This window comes from Myotis myotis, unplaced genomic scaffold, assembly GCF_014108235.1.
Source record: "Myotis myotis isolate mMyoMyo1 unplaced genomic scaffold, mMyoMyo1.p scaffold_m19_p_1, whole genome shotgun sequence".
Lineage (NCBI taxonomy): Eukaryota > Metazoa > Chordata > Mammalia > Chiroptera > Vespertilionidae > Myotis > Myotis myotis.
In genome coordinates this window covers 84801728-84824454 of record NW_023416313.1, presented here as the reverse complement: position 1 = coordinate 84824454, position 22727 = coordinate 84801728, and the positions used below count along the sequence as shown (strand labels likewise).

The 22727-nt window shown below is 37.1% G+C and overlaps 1 protein-coding gene across 11 annotated transcripts in view; it reads left to right on the top strand.

Annotated features, from left to right (window-relative positions):
* Positions 1–22727, top strand: part of SEC24B (SEC24 homolog B, COPII coat complex component) — a 91440-nt gene that overhangs the window by 62531 nt on the left and 6182 nt on the right. For 8 of the 11 annotated variants that reach the window (XR_004973301.1, XM_036343535.1, XM_036343508.1 and 5 more), the window contains 13 exons: positions 2766–2950; positions 5695–5797; positions 8301–8427; positions 9752–9861; positions 11526–11638; positions 14617–14735; positions 15077–15132; positions 15369–15575; positions 18089–18212; positions 18631–18789; positions 19409–19582; positions 20840–20950; positions 22538–22713. Coding sequence is in view for 10 of the 11 variants with exons in the window: in XM_036343535.1 (XP_036199428.1) it covers positions 2766–2950; positions 5695–5797; positions 8301–8427; positions 9752–9861; positions 11526–11638; positions 14617–14735; positions 15077–15132; positions 15369–15575; positions 18089–18212; positions 18631–18789; positions 19409–19582; positions 20840–20950; positions 22538–22713 (1764 nt within the window). In the remaining variant the exon portion in view is untranslated. The remainder of the gene's footprint in view (positions 1–2765; positions 2951–5694; positions 5798–8300; positions 8428–9751; positions 9862–11525; positions 11639–14616; positions 14736–15076; positions 15133–15368; positions 15576–18088; positions 18213–18630; positions 18790–19408; positions 19583–20839; positions 20951–22537; positions 22714–22727) is intronic. The other 3 variants (XM_036343516.1, XM_036343483.1, XM_036343526.1) reach the window with 2 other exon arrangements.

Sequence of the window (22727 nt, the reverse complement as noted above, 5' to 3'; positions counted from 1 at the left end):
AAACCAGTTAGGGGTGTTTCTAATTTTCATGTGTGTGCATACATAGAAAAAATAAAAGGAAATATAAATATTAAATTTTTATTTTTTACTTATTTTTATTTATTTCATAGAGGAAGGGAGAGGGAGAGAGAGATAGAAACATCAGTGACGAGAGAGAATTATTGATCAGCTGACTTCTACATACCCCACACTGGGAATTGAGCCCACAACCCAGGCATGTGCCCTGACCAGAATTGAACCATAACCTCCTGGTTCATAAGTCAACATTCAACCACTGAGCCACGCCAGGCAGGCAACATTAAATTTTTAAAGAGGTTAAATTTGGATGAAGATATTAGCTGTAATTTTTCTTCATCGTACTTTTATTTTTCAGTCTTCATAATGTGCATGTATTAATTTTATCAAAATTAAATAAGCATTAAGTGTTCTGTGTGTTTTTTAATTCTGTATTACTAAGCTGGTTACCCCCAAAAAAATGATACAGCATAAATGTGGTTTGCCATTTTGGTTCCAACTCTTAACTTGAAGAAATCTGTATGACATATAACTAGGTACTAGCCTCCACATACATAAATGCTTGTCAGTGCTTATGTTCATTAACTACTTCTATGACCCATTTTGACATGACTTTGTTTGGATGCACCTCTTAAATACCATCTCAATTTAATAATACAGAACAGTAGTTTACATTTATATTTATTGAGAAGAAAATAAAATATAAAAAAGATGGCAAAAACATTCTATTTATAATAAAACTGTTCTTAGACTAACTTAATAGAAATTTCATCTTATAGTGAATTAAGAATAACAATTAGAGTGAAATAGTAAAATTCTTTGTTTCTGGATTTAATCTTAGAATTAAGGTTCAGAAGGAAGAAGAAAACTTAGGCACCAGAAAAATATGGTTGATTAGCACAAATTTCCCTGACTTCTGTTTTGTTAGGTTTTCCAGATGAAGCACATTTTTAATCACTCTGGTCTGACTTGTGTGCTTTAAGCAAATTGCTATTTGGGGTCATAATATGTCATTTATTTATACATTCTAATGAAAAGAAAGTCAAGTTCAAAGAAATAATCTGGTTCTTGGAATGTTGGGCAAGGAAAAAAAAATATTTTGAAATTGAAAGTGATGACATGAAAAGGTTTCATAATGACATAGGAAAAGGTCCTTGGCCAAACCTGGTCTGCTGCCAACTTTGGTAAATAAACTTGTACTAGAGCACAGGCACACTCATTCTTTTATGTGTGTATTATCTATGCCGACTTTTATACTACAGTAGTAGAGCTGAATAGTTGCAGAAGAGGCCAAGTGGCTCTTAAATTTTGAAATACTTATTATCTGGGCCTCTACAGAAAAAGGTTACAGACCTTTGACATAAGAGAATGGGAATTATCATTCTTGTCCCATCATATTTGGGAGGTTATTTTGGCAAGGTTAAGAGATTGTCTTTGGAATAAAAGTAAAAATTAATATTTAATATACTCGATTTTTAAATGTAGCCTCATTCTATTCTTCTGTAATCACAATCCTTTTTATACTCTAGCTTTAGATTAGAGAAGTTTGTATAAAGGGGAAGAGACAGACTGAAAAATAATGTTGTTAATCACAGTTGAAATGAGCATCCTAAAGCCAGAGCTTTAGGAGTGGACTCTTAGACATCATCCTAGTCCCAACTTTCATTTTTAAAACTTTTTTCTGAAATGCAATCCATAATATGTAAAAGTATATAAATTAGCAGCATGCAGCTTAAAACATTTCTACAAATTGTACATACTCACGTAGCCAACAGCCAGAGGCCATTCATGCCTTCTCTATTTATTAACCCTCCAAACAAGAATTGACAACTGTCTTGACTTCTAATATCAGATTAGTTTTGTTTGTTTTTGAAGTTTATATAAGTGGGATCATACTGTATGTACTCTTAGCTAGACTCTCTTGCTCAACAATGTACTTGTTATGTACTTGTAGTGAATACCCTTATTACTCAGATTATGGTCTCTAGATACCATCCCTTTAAAAAGAACCAAAATTCTTTTTTAATTTTAGCATAAATGGTTAATTCAAAGGCTAAAGGGGGAATAGTAGAAAATTTTATGCCAGAAAGTTAGGAATCTAACGAAGATTAATTAATAGGCTCATATCAGACGAGATCGGGCGCGTTCAGGGTGGTATGGCCGTAGACAATAGGCTCATATCAAAAGGACACCAGGGCTAGCTTGAAGGGGCTCTCACTGGCCAAAAATTAGATAGTTTGAGCATCAAAATGAGTAGCCACAATTCATTAAATCATTTGGAGTTAATCAAAAGCCATGCATTCATAGTGGTGCTGCAAATATAACAAAGGAAATGCAGAAAAATAAATGAAGCAAAACTCATTGACCATCATTGTACATTTCTATGACATTAGCTCATTATCCTGAAATTGTAATTGGATAAACTTGAAAACAAGCATTATGCTGCCTTTTTAGTAGGAACTGTATTCAGAAAAACCAAATTCTTGATGTTGAAAAGCATTGTTGCTGAAATTCTGTGAGGTTTAACCATGCTAATAAGATTTTAATTCATTCAGTATTTTTGCTTTCAGTTGTTGTTTTTTTTTAAGAATGCTTTAAATTGAACTGTCCTATTAAGTCATTCTACTGTTAACAACAGGTTTAAATGTTCTTTCTTTTTTCTATATATTAAAATCCTATATGTAGTATAATACATTTCATTCATGCTTGTTATATTGTTCTTTTTGTTTTGCTTTTAATTTATCTCTCAGCAGTATCCTGGTATGAACCAGCTGTCCTCCAGTCTGGGAGGACTGAGCCTTCAGAGTTCTATACAACCAGAAAGCCTAAGACCTGTAAACCTCACTCAGGAGAGGAATATTTTACCCGTGACTCCTATTTTGGCTCCTATACCTAACTTGAACTTAGACCTTAAAAAATTAAACTGTAGCCCAGAGTAAGTATTTATTATATAATTTTCAAAAACAGTAAAAGTAATATGGTATTAATTCCTTGAGTGGAAGTTTTGTTAATGTGAACACTTCTATTTTAGTTTGTGTAGATATTCTGGATATAAAATTCAATTTAGGTTGTTTTTTCCTGTCCCATCTCTGTCTTTTTCCACTTCCATTCCTATCACCTAATACGAGGGACCTTTTTTTCTTTTTTAGTGAAGGGTTTTAGGAACCCAAATCTATATTTTCCTTCTCTTACATTTTTTCTCCTCACTTTTCATCAGCAATAACTTCTCGTGTCTTTTAAATAAGGTGGAATCTTTACAGTTTTATACCCTTTTATCTTTGCTTGAAAAGGACATAAAGTTATATAATCGCAAGAACAGTTTTAACATGTTAAGCACCCAGCCTGCTTTGTCTTCCAGAAGGAAAGTATAGTGTCAGTCACCGGTGACTGACAGGGCGCTTAACATGTTAAATTAATGGTTTATCCCTGAATTTTCTTTTCCCACTCAGTATAGAATGTGAAGACCCGTTACCCCAGCCTATTTATCCAGCCTGAATTTAGATTTGGATTTCTTTTTGAGTATTTCCTCACCTCCTGGGGAAATTCAGCTGGCAGCCTGCATCTGGTGGCCATCCTCTGTGTGGATAAGCTCTGTTATGTACCTCACAGTGCCTCCAAGATAAAAAGTTCTCTGTTCTTGCCTGCTTTCAGTACTTCTGCGTCCTGGTAGGATATTCCTCTGCTCCCAGAAGACATCCTCTGCTCCTGGAATCTCTTATAAAGTAAACTCTGATTCACAGAACAACATTAAGTTCTTCCTTGTGTTAAGAGAGTTGGTATTCTTTAGAGCCAGTATTGCCCTTTGTAAGGCAATAGATTTCTAGCTTTTTAAAAAAGTATAATAAGCCTCTCTTTTTCAACCAAAATCTTATATAGTTTCCAATACAAAAAATGGAGCTTTCCAAGGGTCCCCTTTCTACTCCCCCACCCTACCACCTATCCTCCATCTGTGCCTAAGGAAGTTCCAAGATCACTTCGATAAAAAATGAATAAATTGTTTCTAGGTTGAAAATAGCTGCCCATCCTTCTGAGTGTAAGCTTCTGTCAAGTCAATAAGAATGCGGATTATGGCCTTTATTATGAATAGTTAGGCATTCCCAAATAGGTGAGTGTAGTATATTGTATGTGTATATGTACATGTATATGAATATGTATTAAAGAGTCCATAGGGAGGGAATGCTGTATGCGTTTCTACTTAGTTATATGTTTTCTGTGAAAATATCTCATCAAAATAGAGTAATTAGGAGTACAGGCTTTAGAATTGGACATACCTAGGCTGCTTACCCTGGTTCCACTGATAAGTAGCTATGAGATTTTGTGCCAATTATATAACCTCTCAAATTCTTAGCATTGTCAACTGTAAAACAGGAATAATAATTGTGCCTACATATTAAGATAAATTATTCATATGATAAATATTAGTGAATGCCTTCTAAGTAAAGTGCCAGGCACTGTTTCTGGTGCTGGGCATGAAGCAGTAAACTGAACAGATTTCCCAGTCTCATGTAACTTAGATCCTATTAAGGAAGACATACTTTGAGCAGTCAAACTAATAAGTATATAATGAAATGTCAGCGTATTACTATGAAGTAGGGAGTAGTAAAAGTGGAGGGTGACTGTTTTTTATTGAGGAGTCAGGACAGCTTTTCCCAAAGAGTTAACATTTGAGTAGAGATCTGAAAAGAAGTGAGAGAGTGTGCCCAGCTGCTTGGACTGCACACATAAAGGTCCCGGAGCAGGAACACCACCAGCCTGGATTAGAGTGTATCTGGCTTTCTCTGCAGACTGTCAATCACTCTAAGGAAAATGCCTTTCCTGGTTTCTCCTACTTCTGCTTTTTAGCTCTTTATTGATTCTGTGCCTACTGACCTTAACTTACAACTTAATAAGTTATAAGTACTTACTGTATGAGAGGAATAGTCCTATGATGGCACAGGACAAAATGATCTCTGATCTCAAGTGGAAAAGACAGACTAATTGATACCACAGAAGCATAAACAGATCTCAGAGCACAGAGGGAGAAGTCCTTCTGACTTGTGATCAGGGGTGAGTGGGGCTTCAGAGGAAGCAGGAACTGATGAGTCTCAGGCTAGGAGTTCAGTGGGTGAAAAGAGGGGAGTAAAAAAAGAAAAAGCATTATTAAAAGTGCAAAGATATGCTTTTCATTCACGTTTTCTTCTCCCTCCTATTTATGCCCTACATGCTAGTCATAATGGAGTAATTGTTTTTCTACCATGAAAATGTTGAGTCCTTAATTTAGGTATTTTCACATTTTTACATATATACATGTTTAAAGTAATAAGGACCTTCCAAATTAGCATTACAGACCATACTCAAATGATTTTCATTTATGCCCTTAAATCAGCGGTTCTCAACCTGTGGGTCGCGACCCCTTTGGCGATCGAACAACCCTTTCACAGGGGTCGCCTAAGACCATCCTGCATATCAGATATTTACATTACGATTCATAACAGTAGCAACATTACAGTTATGAAATAGCAACGAAAATAATTTTATGATTGGGTCACAACATGAGGAACTGAATTTAAAGGGCCAGAAGTTTGAGAACCACTGCCTTAAATGTTCTTATTTATCTACAACAACTGTCTACTTCAGGGTGTTTGTTTTTTGTTTTTTTCTGATAGCTAATGTAGTCCGTGTTCTTTATATTTTTTGCAGTTCCTTTCGGTGTACTCTGACAAATATTCCGCAGACACAGGCTTTACTGACTAAAGCTAAGCTTCCTTTAGGATTATTGTTACATCCCTTCAGAGACCTAACGGTAAAGTCATATTTAAAAATATTTGTGGGTACTGACATGTGTTTTTATGTGCAAGGTATTTAGATTATATATTTTCTTAGAATTTTTTCATCTTCTTTTATTTGAAGTTAACAAATTTCTGTCCAGTTCAATTCAGCAAACATTTTCTGAGCACCTGCTTTGTGACAGGTCCTAAACTAAGCACTGGTAAATATAGAGGTGATTAAGTCATTGGCCTTGTCCCTAAGAAAGTCTTCTCTAACAGGTAACAAAGATGTAAGAACAAATAATTACATGCAGGAGAATTAATACATGTTAACTAATCAAATTCTATAAGGTATTTAGGTGGTGAGTATAGTATGGGAAGTAATTTCCTCTGGCTATAGTAGCAGAAGTTTTCTATGAGTGATGAAGTCTGAGCTGGATTTTGAAAGATTAGTTTTGAAAGTTGGAGAGGCCATAGAGGATAAACTTAAGGAGTCCTAGAGGCCTGGTGCACTTGTGGGGGAGGTTCCCCTCAGCCCAGCCTGCGCCCTTTTTCGCAGCCCAGGATGCAGACATCCTTAGTGCTGCAGAGGTGGGAGAGGCTCCCACCACCACAGCTGCATTCACCAGCCATGAGCCCAGCTTTTGGCTGAGCTCTGCTCCCCATGTGGGAGCACAGTGACCATTAGGGGACAGCTCCTTGCGTCGAGCATCTGCCCCCTGGTGTTCAGTGCGCATCATAGCAACCAGTCGTTCCCTAGTTCGGTTGATTTGCATATTACCCTTTTATTATATAGCAGCGGTTCTCAACCTGTGGGTCGCGACACCTTTGGCGGTCGAACAACCCTTTCACAGGGGTCGCCTAAGACCATCCTGCATATCAGATATTTACATTACAATTCATAACAGTAGCAACATTACAGTTATGAAGTAGCAACGACAATAATTTTATGGTTGGGTCACAACATGAGTAACTGTATTTAAAGGGCCAGAAGGTTGATCAACCAAAGGACTTGTATGCATTCATATAAGCCAAACCAATGGGCACGGACAACAGGGGAATGAGAGCATGAGTGCGGGCCGGGGGTTGGGGGTTAAAGGGGGGATCAGGACACATTTGTAATACCTTAACCAATAAAGAAATTAAAGATAAAAAAATAAAAATAAAATACATACTCAAAAATAAATAAATAAATAAATAAATAAAGGGCCAGAAGGTTGAGAACCACTGTTATATAGGATAAAGGAATCACCAACATTGATGTACTATTAGGGAAGAAAACTGTATGATTATTCCTAACTATTAAATAACCTTCAGAATAATAAAGTCCAGACACCTCGAGTCTATTGAATTAAAACATTACTTGTTTAAGTTTCCAAAGTCTGTTTGGTTTAATACCTAGCTTGTTGGATTTTTTTCACAAAGTTCTGGTATTTCATGCAAAAATATATTTAAACTAAGATTTTGAAACTTCAGAAATAAATTTTATTGAGGTACATTTTATTTATACTTTACAAGCTGCATTTCTCACTTCCACTGTTTTACTCCTGTGACTTTCTACCCCTCTTCTTGCTCCTGAGTTTCTTTTGTTCTTACTCATCCACACAATATTGATTTGCCTCTCTATTATGCTAGGTTCTGAGGATACAAAGGTCAGTACGCTTCCTCATGGAGCTTGCTTTCCTACTAAGATGAACAGAAAGGAGCAAAGTGAATAGCAAATAAAATAATTAGGATATGTAATGAGGATCTTGAATTCATTCAGTAAATACTATTTGATAACTTGTAATACTGTTACAACCTTTATGTCTGACCAATATAGTTAATTTCCCATATACACAGGTGAGAAATTTTAAAACAAAGAAATATACTAAAAGGTTATTGGGTTAATTCAGGAAGATAGAATAATACGTGATTTTTAAAGGCCTTTTTCACATTTTCTAACTTCCTTAAATTGAATATAAAGTTCTTCAAACTAAGCATAAAGATGTATTTGTTTCAAAGGCACATTTTGTTTGTTTTCTTGTGGCCTGGGCTCCCACTGGGATTGTTGTGGCTGTCAAATGAGCAGTGCAGATAGCACCAGGTGCGGAGACAAAGGCATTTTTATATGGTATATGTTTCTCTGTGTTATTTCTTGAATCTAGCTGATAAGCTCTGAGATATAGATATATAGAGAGAGATATCTATCTGTCGATAGATAGATAGATAGATAGATAGATAGATAGATAGATAGATAGATAGATACAGATATTTTTTGTTTGTTTGTTTGTTTTTTTGCCAACCAGGCTTTTCTTGTCAGCTAGTAGCTTTTATTGCATTTGGTTGGACTTTATTTTGGTATTATTCTTATATGAAGATTATGATAAAAGAGGGGAAAAACTTGATAGCTGCTTCTGTTACTTAGCGCATCACTGGATTTTATTAAAATGCTTCAGTTTCAAAACACAGTTATTGTTTTGTTTGATTATGATCACAGCAGCATGTGTGTTTCCTGGGGTGTTTGTTCTGCTACAACATCTTTATTTTACTTTCTAGCAATTACCCGTGATAACATCAAATACCATTGTGAGGTGCCGATCTTGTCGAACATATATCAACCCTTTCGTATCCTTCATTGATCAGCGTAGATGGAAATGCAATTTGTGCTATAGAGTCAATGATGGTGAGTTCAGATTCTTAAAATAAGTGTGCTTAATATTATTGTAAACATTGTGACATTTTTCATCTAGTCTCTCTGCTCAGTACTTTGAAAACTTTCATACCACTTTTAATGGTGAGAGTATAGGCTAGGGCAGTGGTTGGCAAACCGCGGCTCTTTGGCCCCTTAAGTGTGGCTCTTCCACAAAATACCACGTGCAGGCACGCACGTACAGTGCGATTGAAACTTCGTGGCCCGTGCACAGAAGTCGGTTTTTGGCCTGGGCGAGTCTATTTTGAAGAAGTGGGGGTACATTCGCTGAGGTCGACCCCTCAGATTGAGGACGTTTTTAGCAAAGGCCAGCTTAGGAATACCCTAATTAAGTTAATAACAATGTACCTACCTATATAGTTTAAGTTTAAAAAATTTGGCTCTCAAAAGAAATTTCAGTCGTTGTACTGTTGATATTTGGCTCTGTTGACTAATGAGTTTGCCAACCACTGGGCTAGGGACACTTCATTTTGGCTAGCCAAGGAGATAATGAGGAGAAGTGACAGTAAGGTCAAACTAAAAGGTATTCATAAAACAAGTAGTGAAGCCAAAACCGGTTTGGCTCAGTGGATAGAGCGTCGGCCTGCGGACTGAAAGGTCCCGGGTTCGATTCCGGGCAAGGGCATGTACCTGGGTTGTGGGCACTTCCCCAGTGGGGGATGTGCAGGAGGCAGCTGATCGATGTTTCTCTCTCATCGATGTTTCTAACTCTCTATCTCTCTCTCTTCCTCTCTGTAGAAAATCAATAAAAAATATATTTTAAAAAAAAAAAATCTTTAAAAAAAAAAAAAAAACAAGTAGTGAAGGTCACGCAGGTGAGGTCCTGCAGACTAATTACGCTTGACCCTGACAAGTTAAGATTGTCTTCTGTTGATACATTTGGTTCGTTCTACTCATAGACCTTTGCCATTGTCATTGTATCTGATCACATGGGTGCAGTGTGTCTGTTTTCCCCCTTAGTCATTTCTTAGGATATCTTAGTGTGATTGCTTTCAAATTTGTGTTTCTGTCTGATTTTTTTCCCCATGTCATTGTGGTAAATAGACCACAAACCTAAAAAGCACGGTTACTTGTGTTCTGGTTTCCTAACCCGATTTCATAAAAAAAGTTTCTTAATCCTTCTGCTATATTTTTTAAAGAGGGCTTAAGGAATTAGTTTTTACCATTAGATGTTCACAGAATTATTGTAAACCTTATATAAATTAATGATAGAGGTGTTTATTTCCAGGAGTGCATATGTGTGCGCAGCTATAAATTGTGTTACTAAATTTATACTGGATTCCTAATTCTTACCTAGTTCCTGAAGAATTTATGTATAATCCCCTTACCCGCTCTTATGGAGAGCCTCATAAACGGCCAGAAGTTCAGAATTCAACTGTGGAGTTCATTGCTTCTTCTGATTACATGGTAACTATTCAGTGTTAAAGTTACTCTTGGGATCAATTGTATTGGTCATTTGTAATTTGCTATTAAGTGAATTTTTGTTCAAATTTTGAATTTTTAAAAATGAATTTTAGAAAAAAAATTTTATTTATACTTAACAAATAGAAAACTCTTGGTAAAGGTTACTTGATCTAGAAGAATGCAGTTATGTCACTAAGAAATCTTAGTAATGTTTTATGATAAGCACTAGCATCTACAATTTGTTGCCGTTCTGATTATATTACTTACATAGAATGAATATAAATATTCATTTACCATTTAATACTTAAGACCCTCCAACAGAAAAACTCATGTTTTTGCCAAAAACTGTAATTTTCAAGCTCTTAAAGATATAATCTTTAAAAAAAGATGCAATCTTAATGTTTTATCCAGTACATATATCAAGATAAATGGATATGACTTTATTCTAATTTCTCCTTTTTCAGTTCATCATAAAATTCTATCTGTTCTTTAATTATACTGACTCTGAACTCTCATTCTAATTTTCTACTTACAAAAAGAAATTTTTTACCTAAGTTCTACTAAACTTTATCATACTGACTCATTTTAAATATATTTATAATAACATGTTTCCTCTGTATCCTTTTTTCTAATCTTTGTTGTTGACAAACATGTAAAGTGGTCAAGAATAACTAATGTGTATTAAATTTCTAATGCTTAACCCATCTCTTTATTTTTCTAATTTTTATGGTTCTTTGTGTTTAATATAGCATCTGCCCACTTAACTACTATTTTCTTACCTGTTTTCTATTATAGTAAACTTCCTTTTAGTCACTGTCACTTTTAACTTCTTTACAACTTACTATGTTCTCAGCTCTGTTCTGGCTCTTTAGGAATCTTAATCTAATTAAAGTGGTATAGCAAAAAGTTTTTGCCATGACCCATATGATCCCTGGTTGACACTTAAAAAAAACAAGAAGACTTTATATATCCTTTTATTTTAACTTCCTGTAACAGTTTTCAAGCTTATTTCAAGGAAGAGAAAATAGTATAATCATCATTTACCCATCAGTGAGCTTCAACAGTTATTAACCTTGTGCTATATATATTTCATACTTTATTTCCAGCCCCTCCTCCCTTCACCCACTCTGGAGTTTATTAAATGCTAATTCCAGCATTATATATTTAATCCATTAATACCATTATATATCTCTAGTAGAGAAGGAACATAGAAATACCATCACAAGGACTTTACACTTGGCACTTAACCGTTGGGTTTCATCCACCACCAGGTGACCCAATAGTTAGTACTAATGATTATTGAGTTAAAGAAATTAAATTTTAAAAATGTTTTTAGGGGCAGGGAAGGGATATAGAGGTTGATATTAAATAATAAGTAAATTTAATTTTTCTTTGAAAGATATCTCAGCCAAGACTCTCAGGAAAACATTTAACACATCTATTTAACCATTACTGTATAATGGCTGCTTTATCATGCTTAATCCACAACCAACCTTATAAGAAAAAAGTCAAAGGAATGTCATTTTCACTAGCACATGAGATCTTACAAAACATCCTACTTATGTATATTTTTGTATAACATACTCAGTAAATATCCAGTGGTATGGTGATATAAAAAGAACACATTGTACCTATTAAATAAATTACATTATTTTTATTTCTTTCAGCTTCGTCCTCCTCAACCCGCAGTTTACTTGTTTGTTTTAGATGTGTCTCATAATGCAGTGGAAGCTGGGTATTTGACAATTTTGTGCCAGTCACTGTTAGAAAATCTAGACAAGTAAGAATTATTTTATTCAAAATAAATGTATATGTATATAAATATGAAGTGTTTATTAGCAATTCATCGTGTTGGTTTTTATTAACTTTGATTTCATTTTAAGAGTATTTCCTGTCCACCATAAAATATAGATCCTGCTACTTGGATTTTATTATGATTTATGACTTGGTATCTGAATCATAAAATCATAAAGTTTTAAAACTTAGTAAGAAATTTTTTAAAATACATTTTTATTGATTTGAGAGAAAGGGAAACATCAATGATGAGAGAGAATCATTGATCAGCTGCCTCCTGCATGCCCCACACTGGGGATTGAGCCTGCCACCAGGACATGTGCCTTCTGATTCATAGATCTATGCTCAATCACTAAGGCATGCCGACCGGGCTTAGTAAGGAATTTAGATCTCCTCTACCTTAGCAGATCTCAGTACTGGAGCCCAGAAAACTTTACTTGGCCAGGGTGTCAAAAATCTGGATGGAAGAAGTCTAGCTGTAATTTTTACCTGAGCAAGGGGTTTTCCATAAGGTAGTTTTAAATGTGCTAAAAGAGAATGAGCCAGATAAAGGGAAAGAAGGAATTGATTTTCTGCTCAGTATTTTCCAGGAAGCCAGAAACTGAGCTCTTCATTTTGGCACATTAGTAATGAGCTGTATTGTGAAAGTGGAAACCGTATTGGATGGGTTGCTTATACCTGGCTCTAATTCCTCTCTATGTGTCTGTTAGTCATGAAGGGGACCCTCAATGAGGTTTAATAATGAACCTTCCAATTCTCAGTAAAACAAAGTTGTTTTTACATTACTTCTTTTTATTACAATACCCACAAGAGATAAGACTTAAAGATTGTTAGTAAGAGTGGTTCCTACTACAGTGGTTTCTCACTTGTCCAAAGGTGTCTGGTGGTTATGTGTGATGAATGCTGTGTTGCAAGTAGTCTTGGTGATCCCAGAAGGTTCTCCTCCAACTTCCATTGAGTGAGAGTCCTTGCTCTGCTGAGTACTAGCTCTAGTCATCAGAGTCTGCATATCACTGATCTTGGCTATGAATAAAACTGAACGTTAAGACCTTTGAGACTGTTTTAAAAATCCAGAAATATTAAATGATTTGCTTTTACTTTGTGTTAGTAACTTAGAGTTTTCATATTTTTCTCCTTGATTGAAGCATTTGCCCTATTTTTAGTCAAAAGTGCTTACTTCAGATACAGTTTTAGCAGTAAGTGGCAGTGGACGATCCCCTGCAAAGAAATCATTTTTAAGACCGAAGAGTTAGCTTACTGGAAAAGTATGAGGATATAGCCATAAAAATGGGAACCAGTCCAGCAAAAATGAGTGACTGTTGCAAATTAAACAGACTATGCAAAACCAAAAGTATAAATAGTTAAATCAATGAAGAGAGGGAATCACTGATTGGCTGCCTCCCTCATGCCCCTCACTGGGGATCCAACCCATAACCTGGGCATATGCCCTTCAGGCCACAGGCCACAGGCCGAAGCTCTATCCACTGAGCAAAACCAGCTAGGGCTCAAAAATATGTTTAAAGGTTTACTAAAACAATAAATTATGTAACAGCAGTTAGCATAGTTGGTGGTACTTAGAAATACCCTTCTGGGCCACTTGGCGTGGCTCAGTGGTTGAGTTTCAACCTATAAACCAGGAGGTCACGGTTGGATTCCCTGTCGGGGCCCATGCCTGGGTTGCAGGCTTGATCCCTAGTGTGGGACCTGCAGGAGGCAGCCAATCAGTGATTCTCTCTCATTGATGTTTCTATCTCTCCCTCTCCCTTCCGCTCTGAAATCAATAAAAATATATTTTAAAATAAAGAAATACACTTCTGTACAATATAGCGTTTATCTTATAAGAAAAGCTTGATGGGCAGTGAAATGTTAATTTATTCTTTTATACTGTGGCATTGACCTTTGAATATACTGCGTTCTGGCAGAATATTTTTAAAAGATACATGATAGATAAGATGCCTTGATCTTAAATGTGGTTTTTATTTAAAATTTTATATGTTAAAATCTGATGTGCATTACATTCAGTCTTTTCAGGAAAGCACTTTTTTGCCGTTCTGCCCTTAAAATGTTTAAACAAGATATACTATTTTTGTTATATTGGAACTGAAAATATGAGTAATTTTTCACTTAAAATAATGCATTTCAAAGCAGTCAGCAAGAAGTCTTTGGTTTTTTTTTAAATCATGTTATTTTTAGCCCTTGCTAGTGTGGCTTAGTTGGTTGGAGCGTCATCCCATGCACCAAAGGGCACATACCTGACTGGTAACAAACAAACCCCCTGGGTTTCAGGTTCAATCCCTGGCCCTGGTCAGAATCAAGGGAGGCAGCCGTTGTTTCCCTCTCACATTTATGTTTTTTTTCTCTTCTCTCTCTCTCTCTCTCTCTCTCTCTCTCTCTCTCTCTCTCTCTCTCTCTCCACCTTCCTCCCTCCCTCCTTTCCTTTCTCCCTCCCCTCTCCTCTCTAAAAAATCATTGAATGTGTCCTTGGGTGAGGTTTGCATAAATCTAAAATAATAAAAGCATAATATGCTAATTAGACCAGACGTCCTTCTGGACATCCCTCTGGACAACCTTCCAGATGAAGCCCGGGCCAGAGGGAAGCTGGTGCTGGCAGCCAGGGGAAGGAAGGTCTACTCTTGCATGAATTTCGTGCATAGGCCTCTAGTAAATAAACAAACAAACAAACAAAATAATCATGCCATTCTTAGTTTTGGCTTACTATTTGAATATGCTAGTTCAATTTTCTGACCTAGGAACTCTAAATGTGTTAGTGGTTTCATCTGAAGATGGAATGTTTCATCCTTACTCTCCCCTGATATCTGTTGATTTAGATAAGGATGACTTTTCTGTCCTCTATGAAAAAGCATATGTAGTTATTCTTAGGCTTGGCTTCCTACTTGATTATTTACTTAAATAAAACATGTTACTAAGCACTGTAAATTTTTAAATTGTCATTTTTATCTTTAGGCTTCCTGGGGATTCACGAACAAGAATAGGATTTGTGACCTTTGATAGCACTATTCACTTCTACAATTTACAAGAAGGATTATCACAACCTCAAATGTTGATTGTGTCTGATATAGATGGTAAGCAGTGAATAAAATAAAAGTATTTTTAATTACTAAGTTTGGAGTTGATGCTACTTTATTTGACAGTACATCTTATAATGCTCTAAGGATAATTTGGTGCACTTAGATATTTGTTTAAAAATTATTATTTCCTGGAAAATACTTGATTCTAAGGTTTTTACACCTGTATATATATGTACTTTTGCATGCGTGAACACATGTGTATAATACATACAGAGAATAAAGCAATACTATAGTATCCATTATATAGGTGGCCTAAGGAAAACTAAGATTTTTTTTATATTACTATGTCCTTTTGACTTAATTTATCTGTTGATTAAAATATGTTTTCTCTATAGATGTTTTTCTGCCTACTCCAGATAGCTTACTTGTGAACCTACATGAAAGTAAAGAGGTGAGATTGATTTTTTTCCTTAGAGTATTAAAATGTTTCTGTTATTTCAACTATTCACTGAAATGTTTACCATTTCCTTGGTCTATTAACATTTTAATAGACAATGTGGTAGCATATTCATTGACTCCTCAATTTACGGTTCCCCCAAATGTGGTGGCATATACTGTCTCTGGGATGTTTTAAAGAATATTGCCTTGCCTTCTGAGTAATTCAACTTTTAATCTTTGTTTTCCCAGCTGATAAAAGACTTATTGAATGCATTACCAAATATGTTCACCAATACAAGAGAAACACACAGTGCCCTTGGTCCTGCGCTTCAGGCTGCCTTTAAATTAATGTCTCCAACAGGTGGCCGTGTGTCTGTATTTCAGACACAGTTACCTTCCTTGGGTGCAGGACTTCTACAGTCCAGAGAGGATCCTAACCAGAGATCAAGCACAAAGGTATTTTATATTTCGTTTCTGTGTCATATTCAGGATGTTGTTTTCTGCTTCTAGAGACTGTAATTATTTGTTCATTCTACTTTTCCACTTCACTAACAGTTTAAAAGGAAACTCGTAAGAGAGTTAACTTGAATTATTTTGTTTTTGTGTTGCAGTATATTCTTTTTTTATTATTTGTTTGCAAGTCATAGAAATTTAGGAATAATTAACTCTAACCCTTTCATTTTATAGATAAGGAAACAGATTAAACTATATATATTGCCAAAGGTTAGATAACCATTTAATGGCAAAAATGTGACTTAATATTCTGATTCCAGTGTTCTTTTCTGTTACACAATAATATACTTATTAAATCTGAGATATTATCATTTAACATGCTCATACTAATAAACATTTTAATTATGATGGCAATACAAATTATTGTATAAAACTTATACAATAATTTGTGCCACATAAGTGCTTTATAAATGTTAGCAATTATTATTGTTACTAGAGGCCTGGTGCACAAAATTTGTGCACAGGGTTGGGGGGTCCCTCAGCCTGGCCTGCGCCCTCTCACAATCCGGGACCCCTCGGGGGGTGTCAGGCCTAAACCGACAGTCGGACATCCCTCTTGCAATCCAGGACACTGCATGCACCATGACCATACTTTTCATACGGGTGAAAGGCATCTTGCTGTTATATGGACAGCTACATTTTTGCCCTGATTATAAAAAGCAGTACATAACATGATCCTTCTGAGGCAGTAGTACCATTTTCCCCATCTTATGGGTGGAAAAACTGAAGCAGAGAGAAGTTAAGTAATTGGCTTTGTCACACAGTTGTAAGTGTCAGAATCAGAGCTGACCACAAAATGTGCAAGCCAGAGCCCATGCATGTCATCGCTGCATCATCCTGTTTTTTCAGTGTTAGAGTAGCCTTGCCAGGTTTTAATTTTTAAATCTAAGAGACTGTTCCCAATATATAGGGTAGGGTCCCTAGGCGTGGCCAGTGATCAGGACCATCTGTGGGGCGATCAGCAGGTGGGGCATTCAGGGGGGGTCCCCACTAGCACCTGCCTTGGCTGGCGGCCTGGCACCACCCGCTCGCCAGCCCCGCCCCCCATCCCGTCGCCTTTCACCTCCCTCTGCCTCCTCGTGGTCAGTGCGCGTCATAGCGATTGGTCATTCCGCCGTTCGGTTGTTTTGCATATTAGGGTTTTTTTATATAGGACTAGTAGCCCTGCACATGAATCCGTACGCCAGTAGGTCTGCCGCCCTCCTGTAGCACTCCACCCGCTGTCCCGCCCTCCTGTAGCTCCCCCCCCACCCCCATAGCTTGTTGCCCTGCCCTCTCCTGTAGCTATCTGTCGCCCGCTTGTAGCCAGTAGGTCACTTCCACCCTCTTGTAGCTCCCCCGCCCCCTCGGCTCTCCCCCCCACCCCCATAGCTTGCTGCCCTGCCCCCTCCTGTAGCTCTTCACAGCCCACTTGCACCTCGCTGGCCCACCCTCCTGCTGATCCGTGATCAGGGTGTAATGGCTAATTAGCATATTCCTCTCTTATATAGGATTATTCTAGAAAATCTGTGCCAACTGCCTAGACCAGCCGTGGGCAAACTACGGCCCGCGGGCCGGATCCGGCCCATTTGAAATGAATAAAACTAAAAAAAAAAAAAGACCGTACCCTTTTATGTAATGATGTTTACTTTGAATTTATATTAGTTCACACAAACACTCCATCCATGCTTTTGTTCCGGCCCTCCGGTCCAGTTTAAGAACCCATTGTGGCCCTCGAGTCAAAAAATTTGCCCACCCCTGGCCTAGACACTTTATTTTTTTTAAATATATTTTACTGATTTTAGAGAGGATGGGAGGGGGAGAGAGAGAGAGAGATAGAAACATCAATGATGAGAGAGAATCATTGATTGGCTGCCTCCTGCACGCCCCCTACCGGGGATCAAGCCACAACTCAGGCATGTGCCCCTGGCCAGAATCAAACCTGGGACCCTTCAGTCTGCAGGCTGACACTCTATCCACTGAGCCAAACCAGCTAGGGCTGCCTAGACACTTTAAAAAAAACTATTTGCTGTTGGGCGGGGTTGTGGGGGGATGGTGGAGATACCGCTTCTTTAATATAAGAGAGATATAGAAACGGTAGCAGCCCAGTGCATGACATTCATGCACTCGGTGTGTAGGGGTCCCTCAGCCCGGCCTGCACCCTTTTGCAGTCCAGGAGCCCCCAGGGGATGTCCGACTGATGGAGGGAGTGGGCCTAAGCTGCAGTTGGACATCCTTAGCTCTGCTGTGGAGACGGGCCGCTGTGCTTGCCAGCAGTCAGCCTGGCTTGTAGCTGAGTGGTGCTCGAACTGACCACCAGAGGGCAGTTCCTGCGTTGAGCGTCTTCCCCCTGGTGGTCAGTGCACATGATAGTGACCGTTCGTTCCGCCATTCAGTCAGTTTGCATTACCCTTTTATTATATAGGATATGCACAATACAAGGCTTCAAGTTCTTACTTTGTGACTTGTTGACTTAGGTTGTACAACATCTTGGCCCTGCAACTGATTTTTATAAGAAGCTGGCTTTAGATTGCTCAGGGCAGCAGACTGCAGTGGATCTGTTCCTTTTAAGTTCACAGTACTCGGATCTTTCTTCTCTAGGTAAGGGGACACTGTGTTTATCTGTGTACATACAGTTTTAGCATGTAAATTAAATCTAAACTCTTTAGTAAGCATTCTCAATACTTTTGGAGAGAAAGACATGTGAATTACATAGATAATATCTCTGAAATTACATGTGAATTACATAGATAATATCTCGGAAAATTAGCAGTAAATTTTAAAGCGCTATACCAGTATAAAATGCTATTGATATTTTATTTTTAAAATATAATTTCTTTGTGCTATTCTGCTCAACAATAAACCTTATATTTTATAAATGTTTGTGTTTTCTCAGATTTATATATTACCTTTATTTTCACAGTTTTTGTTTTCTCATTATGACTTAGATTTCTTCATAATATAGAATTTATACTCCTATTGGACAAATATAAAATACTTTTTAAATTTCTCTTTAAAGCTTGCATGTCCAAGTATTCAGCAGGCTGCATCTATTATTACCCATCTTTCCATTCTACTCACAATCCTTCACAAGCAGAAAAGTTACAAAAAGAACTAAAACGTTATCTCACAAGGAAAATTGGATTTGAAGCTGTTATGAGAATAAGGTGTACTAAAGGTATGTTATAAAAACTCTACTTTATAATTAAATTAGCATTCATATATTGAGTATCTATAACTATAATTTATAATGGTTGTTCAATATAAAAGACTTTATGCTGGATCTTAACCTGATATATAATAACCATTGCCCAATTTTTACAGTAATTTGAATAAGTGGGCAAAAATCATGTTTTGCTTTATTAGGAAGAACCTAAGAGAAAGCCCATATTGGAGGTGATTTAGAAAGAGAATTGGAGGAATAGGGAAGATCTTAAGTGAAAATGGTAAAATTAATAATCTTTGCCCTCATCATCATTATTCAAATAGTCTTCAATTTACATTACCTTGATTTTATGTGAATGTTTGCAGGAGGGATTCTGATCACTTATTTTAATTCTTAAATGAGTTTTTACAGTAACCCCCGTTTTAAAAATGTTTTACATTAGATCTTTTGTGGAACCTACATTGGTTCTTTTGAATTGGTATTTTAGAACCTCTACCAACACACTCCAATCCTATCCCCAAGTTCTCCTTTTCATTCAAAATCAGAGACATTTTTTTACTTTGTAAAGTAGTTGTAGCCTGAGATATACTACTATTGCTTCATCTTTTATAACAACTTTTCTCTTCTCTAGGTCTTTCAATGCACACTTTTCATGGAAACTTCTTTGTGCGTTCCACTGATTTGTTGTCCCTCGCCAACATCAATCCTGATGCTGGATTTGCAGTACAGCTGTCAATTGAAGAAAGTTTGACAGACACTTCCTTAGTATGCTTTCAAACAGCCCTGTTATATACATCAAGCAAAGGTAACATTAGGAGCCCTAACTGGTTTGGCTCAGTGTAGAGCATCAGCCTGCAGACTGAAAGGTCCAGGGTTCAATTCTGGTCAAGGGCATGTACCTTGGCTGCGGACACATCCCCAGTGGGGGCAGCTGATCAATGTTTCTGACTCTCTGTCCCTCTCCCTTCTTCTCTATAAAAAATCAATAAAATATATATTTTTTTTAAAAAAAGGTAACATTAGGAGAAATGAAATATAACTTGTAGCAATAATTCTCCTCTCACATGGTGGTGAGAATGGGGAGAAAGAATGAACATACAGTGGAAAGTGATGGGATTTGCATCAGCTAGTCAAACATATGTTCTGCGTGTTTCTTTTTTAAACTTTTTTAAATCTTTAAATGATATCTTTTTTGACTTGCATTCCCAGGATCATATGTATCTGGTAAACCATGCTATTTATTATGTTGGATATAATTTAGAATGAATGATCTATATCAGGGGTCCTCAAACTTTTTAAACAGGGGGCCAGTTCACTGTCCCTCAGACCGTTGGAGGGCCGGACTAGAGTTTAAAAAACAACTATGAACAAATTCCTATGCACACTGCACATATCTTATTTTGAAGTAAAAAAACAAAACGGGAACAAATACAATATTTGTATTTGCATGTGGCCCATGGGCCGTAGTTTGAGGACCCCTGATCTATATATATAAAAGTCTAATAAGCAACCATTCAACCAGTAGCTATGATGTGCACTGAACACCAGGGGGCAGATACTCAACACACAGGCTTGGAAACATGGAACAGACTGATGAATCTCAGAGGAAAGAAGGGAAGGGAGACAGGAAGAGATTAACCAAAGATTTTATATGCATACTAGAGGCCAGGTTGCACAGATTCATGCACCAGCGAGGTTCCCTCAGCCTGGTCTGTGGGTCAGGCCAAAACCAGCAGTCCAACATCCCCCGAGGGGTCCCAGATTGCGAGAGGGTGCAGGCCAGGCCAAGGGCTCCCACCAGTGCACGAATCCATGCATTGGGCCTCTAGTATTAAAATAAAAGCCAAACCATAGTATGTGTTCATAGTATATCTTCAGATTTAGAGAGTGTTTAGTTTTCTTTAAAACACATTCACTGTGAAACTTAGTTTTTACATTTCAGTATCCTGTTGAAGATTTAATTGATCAAAACAATAACCTGAGTAATTTTTTAACCAGTTCTCTTTGTTTCTTTCTTTTTCTAACATATTTTGCAATGACATTTGTTCATCACTTTGTTTAGGTGAGCGGAGAATTAGAGTGCATACACTTTGTTTGCCAGTGGTAAGTTCACTTGCAGACGTATATGCAGGAGTGGATGTACAAGCTGCCATCTGCCTTCTGGCAAACATGGGTGAGTAAAACAGTGAGGGAACAGGTGAAATACATTTTTCTATTCTAAAAACTGAAGTTTGGGCATTTTTTTTACCCTAGAAATCCCTTATTTTAAAAGTGTATGTTTTCTGTTTTCATATACAGCAGTGTGAATTGGATGGTTCTTATATTTCTTAATAATTCTTTGGTTTAAAAATCTTTTGAGGATTCATAATCACTAAAAGTTGGTGACAACCCAAATTTCCTTCAGCTAATGAATATATGAACAAACTGTGATACATTCATACAGTGGAATACCATCCTAATAAAGAGGGAATATGCTAATTGACCCTCATACCATTGTAAAGATGGCAGCGCCCACAGCCAATTAAGAAGGAGTATGCTAATTGACTGCCACACCCTCAAAGATGGTGGCGCCCAGGGCCGCCCGAGGCTCAGGTAACCAGGGCCGGCAGAGGCTTTCGCTGCCGGCAGTGGCAGCAGCAGAGGTGTGATGGGGCGTCGCCTTCCCCTGATCGCCAGGTCACCTCCCGCCCCTGAGGGCTCCCAGACTGTGAGAGGGGGCAGGCTGGGCTGAGGGACCCCCCCTCCAGTGCATGAATTTTCATGCACTGGGCCTCTAGTTCAGTAAGAAAGAATTATTGATACATGAACAGAATGAATGACTCTCATATGCATTATGCTAAATAAAAGAATCTAGTCTCAAAATGCTACCTGTAGCCTGTCTGGCTCAGTGAATAGAGCATAGGAATGAAGAAGAGATCATCCTTATGATTTTCAGGGTTGGGGGCAGGGAAGCATTTTACTACAACGAGATATTCTGGGGGTGATGGTGGCACTGTTGTGTATCTTGATTGTGGTAATGATTGCATGGTTATGCGTTTGATAAACCACCATTGAGCTATACTGGAAAGGTACATTTTACTGTATATAAGTTTTTAAAATCCTTTATGGAATTAATATAACACTTAGTGTTTTATTTTTAATGAATTTATCTTTTAGATGAATTTACATATAAAATGAGCCTGATTATTGCCCATGAATTTTACTTTTAATACTTGGGCATATGTGTAGGTTATCTCTATTTTAATAATACATGTACTTGGGATTTCACGCTAACATCTGGCTTTTCAATGTCTGCATAATGACCTGTGTTCAATTTGTCCTCTTTTTTGTTGACCTGGGAATGCTTTGGCAGAGATTTCAGAGGATCACCAGAGATAACTCAGATTGCAGAACTTACCATTGTTTGTTTGTTTTCAGTTCTTTCTTTTTTATTGGAACTTACATTGTTTGGCCAGAAAAAAAAAAAAATTTATACATGTGACTTCTATTTAAGTAATGAAAATATCCCCAGAGCTTTCTTCAAGTAGATGAATGATGCATGTTTTCCAGTACCAGTAGTGGCTACCTATTTTTAAACTTAAAGCTATTAAAACCAAAAGATTTAAAACAATCTAGATTTGTTCTGATTATCAGATTTAGTTCAGAAAAATTGTGTAATGAGCAAAGTCACCCCAATAAATTTAATTAACAATTTTTTATCTCTTTTAACATTCATTGAAATCCAATGGTTAAATACCTTTTTGTTTTGTTTGCTTTCTAGCTGTGGATCGATCCATTTCAACAAGTCTCTCAGATGCAAGAGATGCCTTAGTGAATGCTGTGGTGGATTCATTGTCTGCATACAGCTCAACTGTCTCAAATTTACAGCACTCTGTGTTGATCGCACCCAGCTCCCTCAAGTTGTTTCCTCTCTATGTTTTGGCCCTTCTCAAACAGGTAGCTCTCTATAC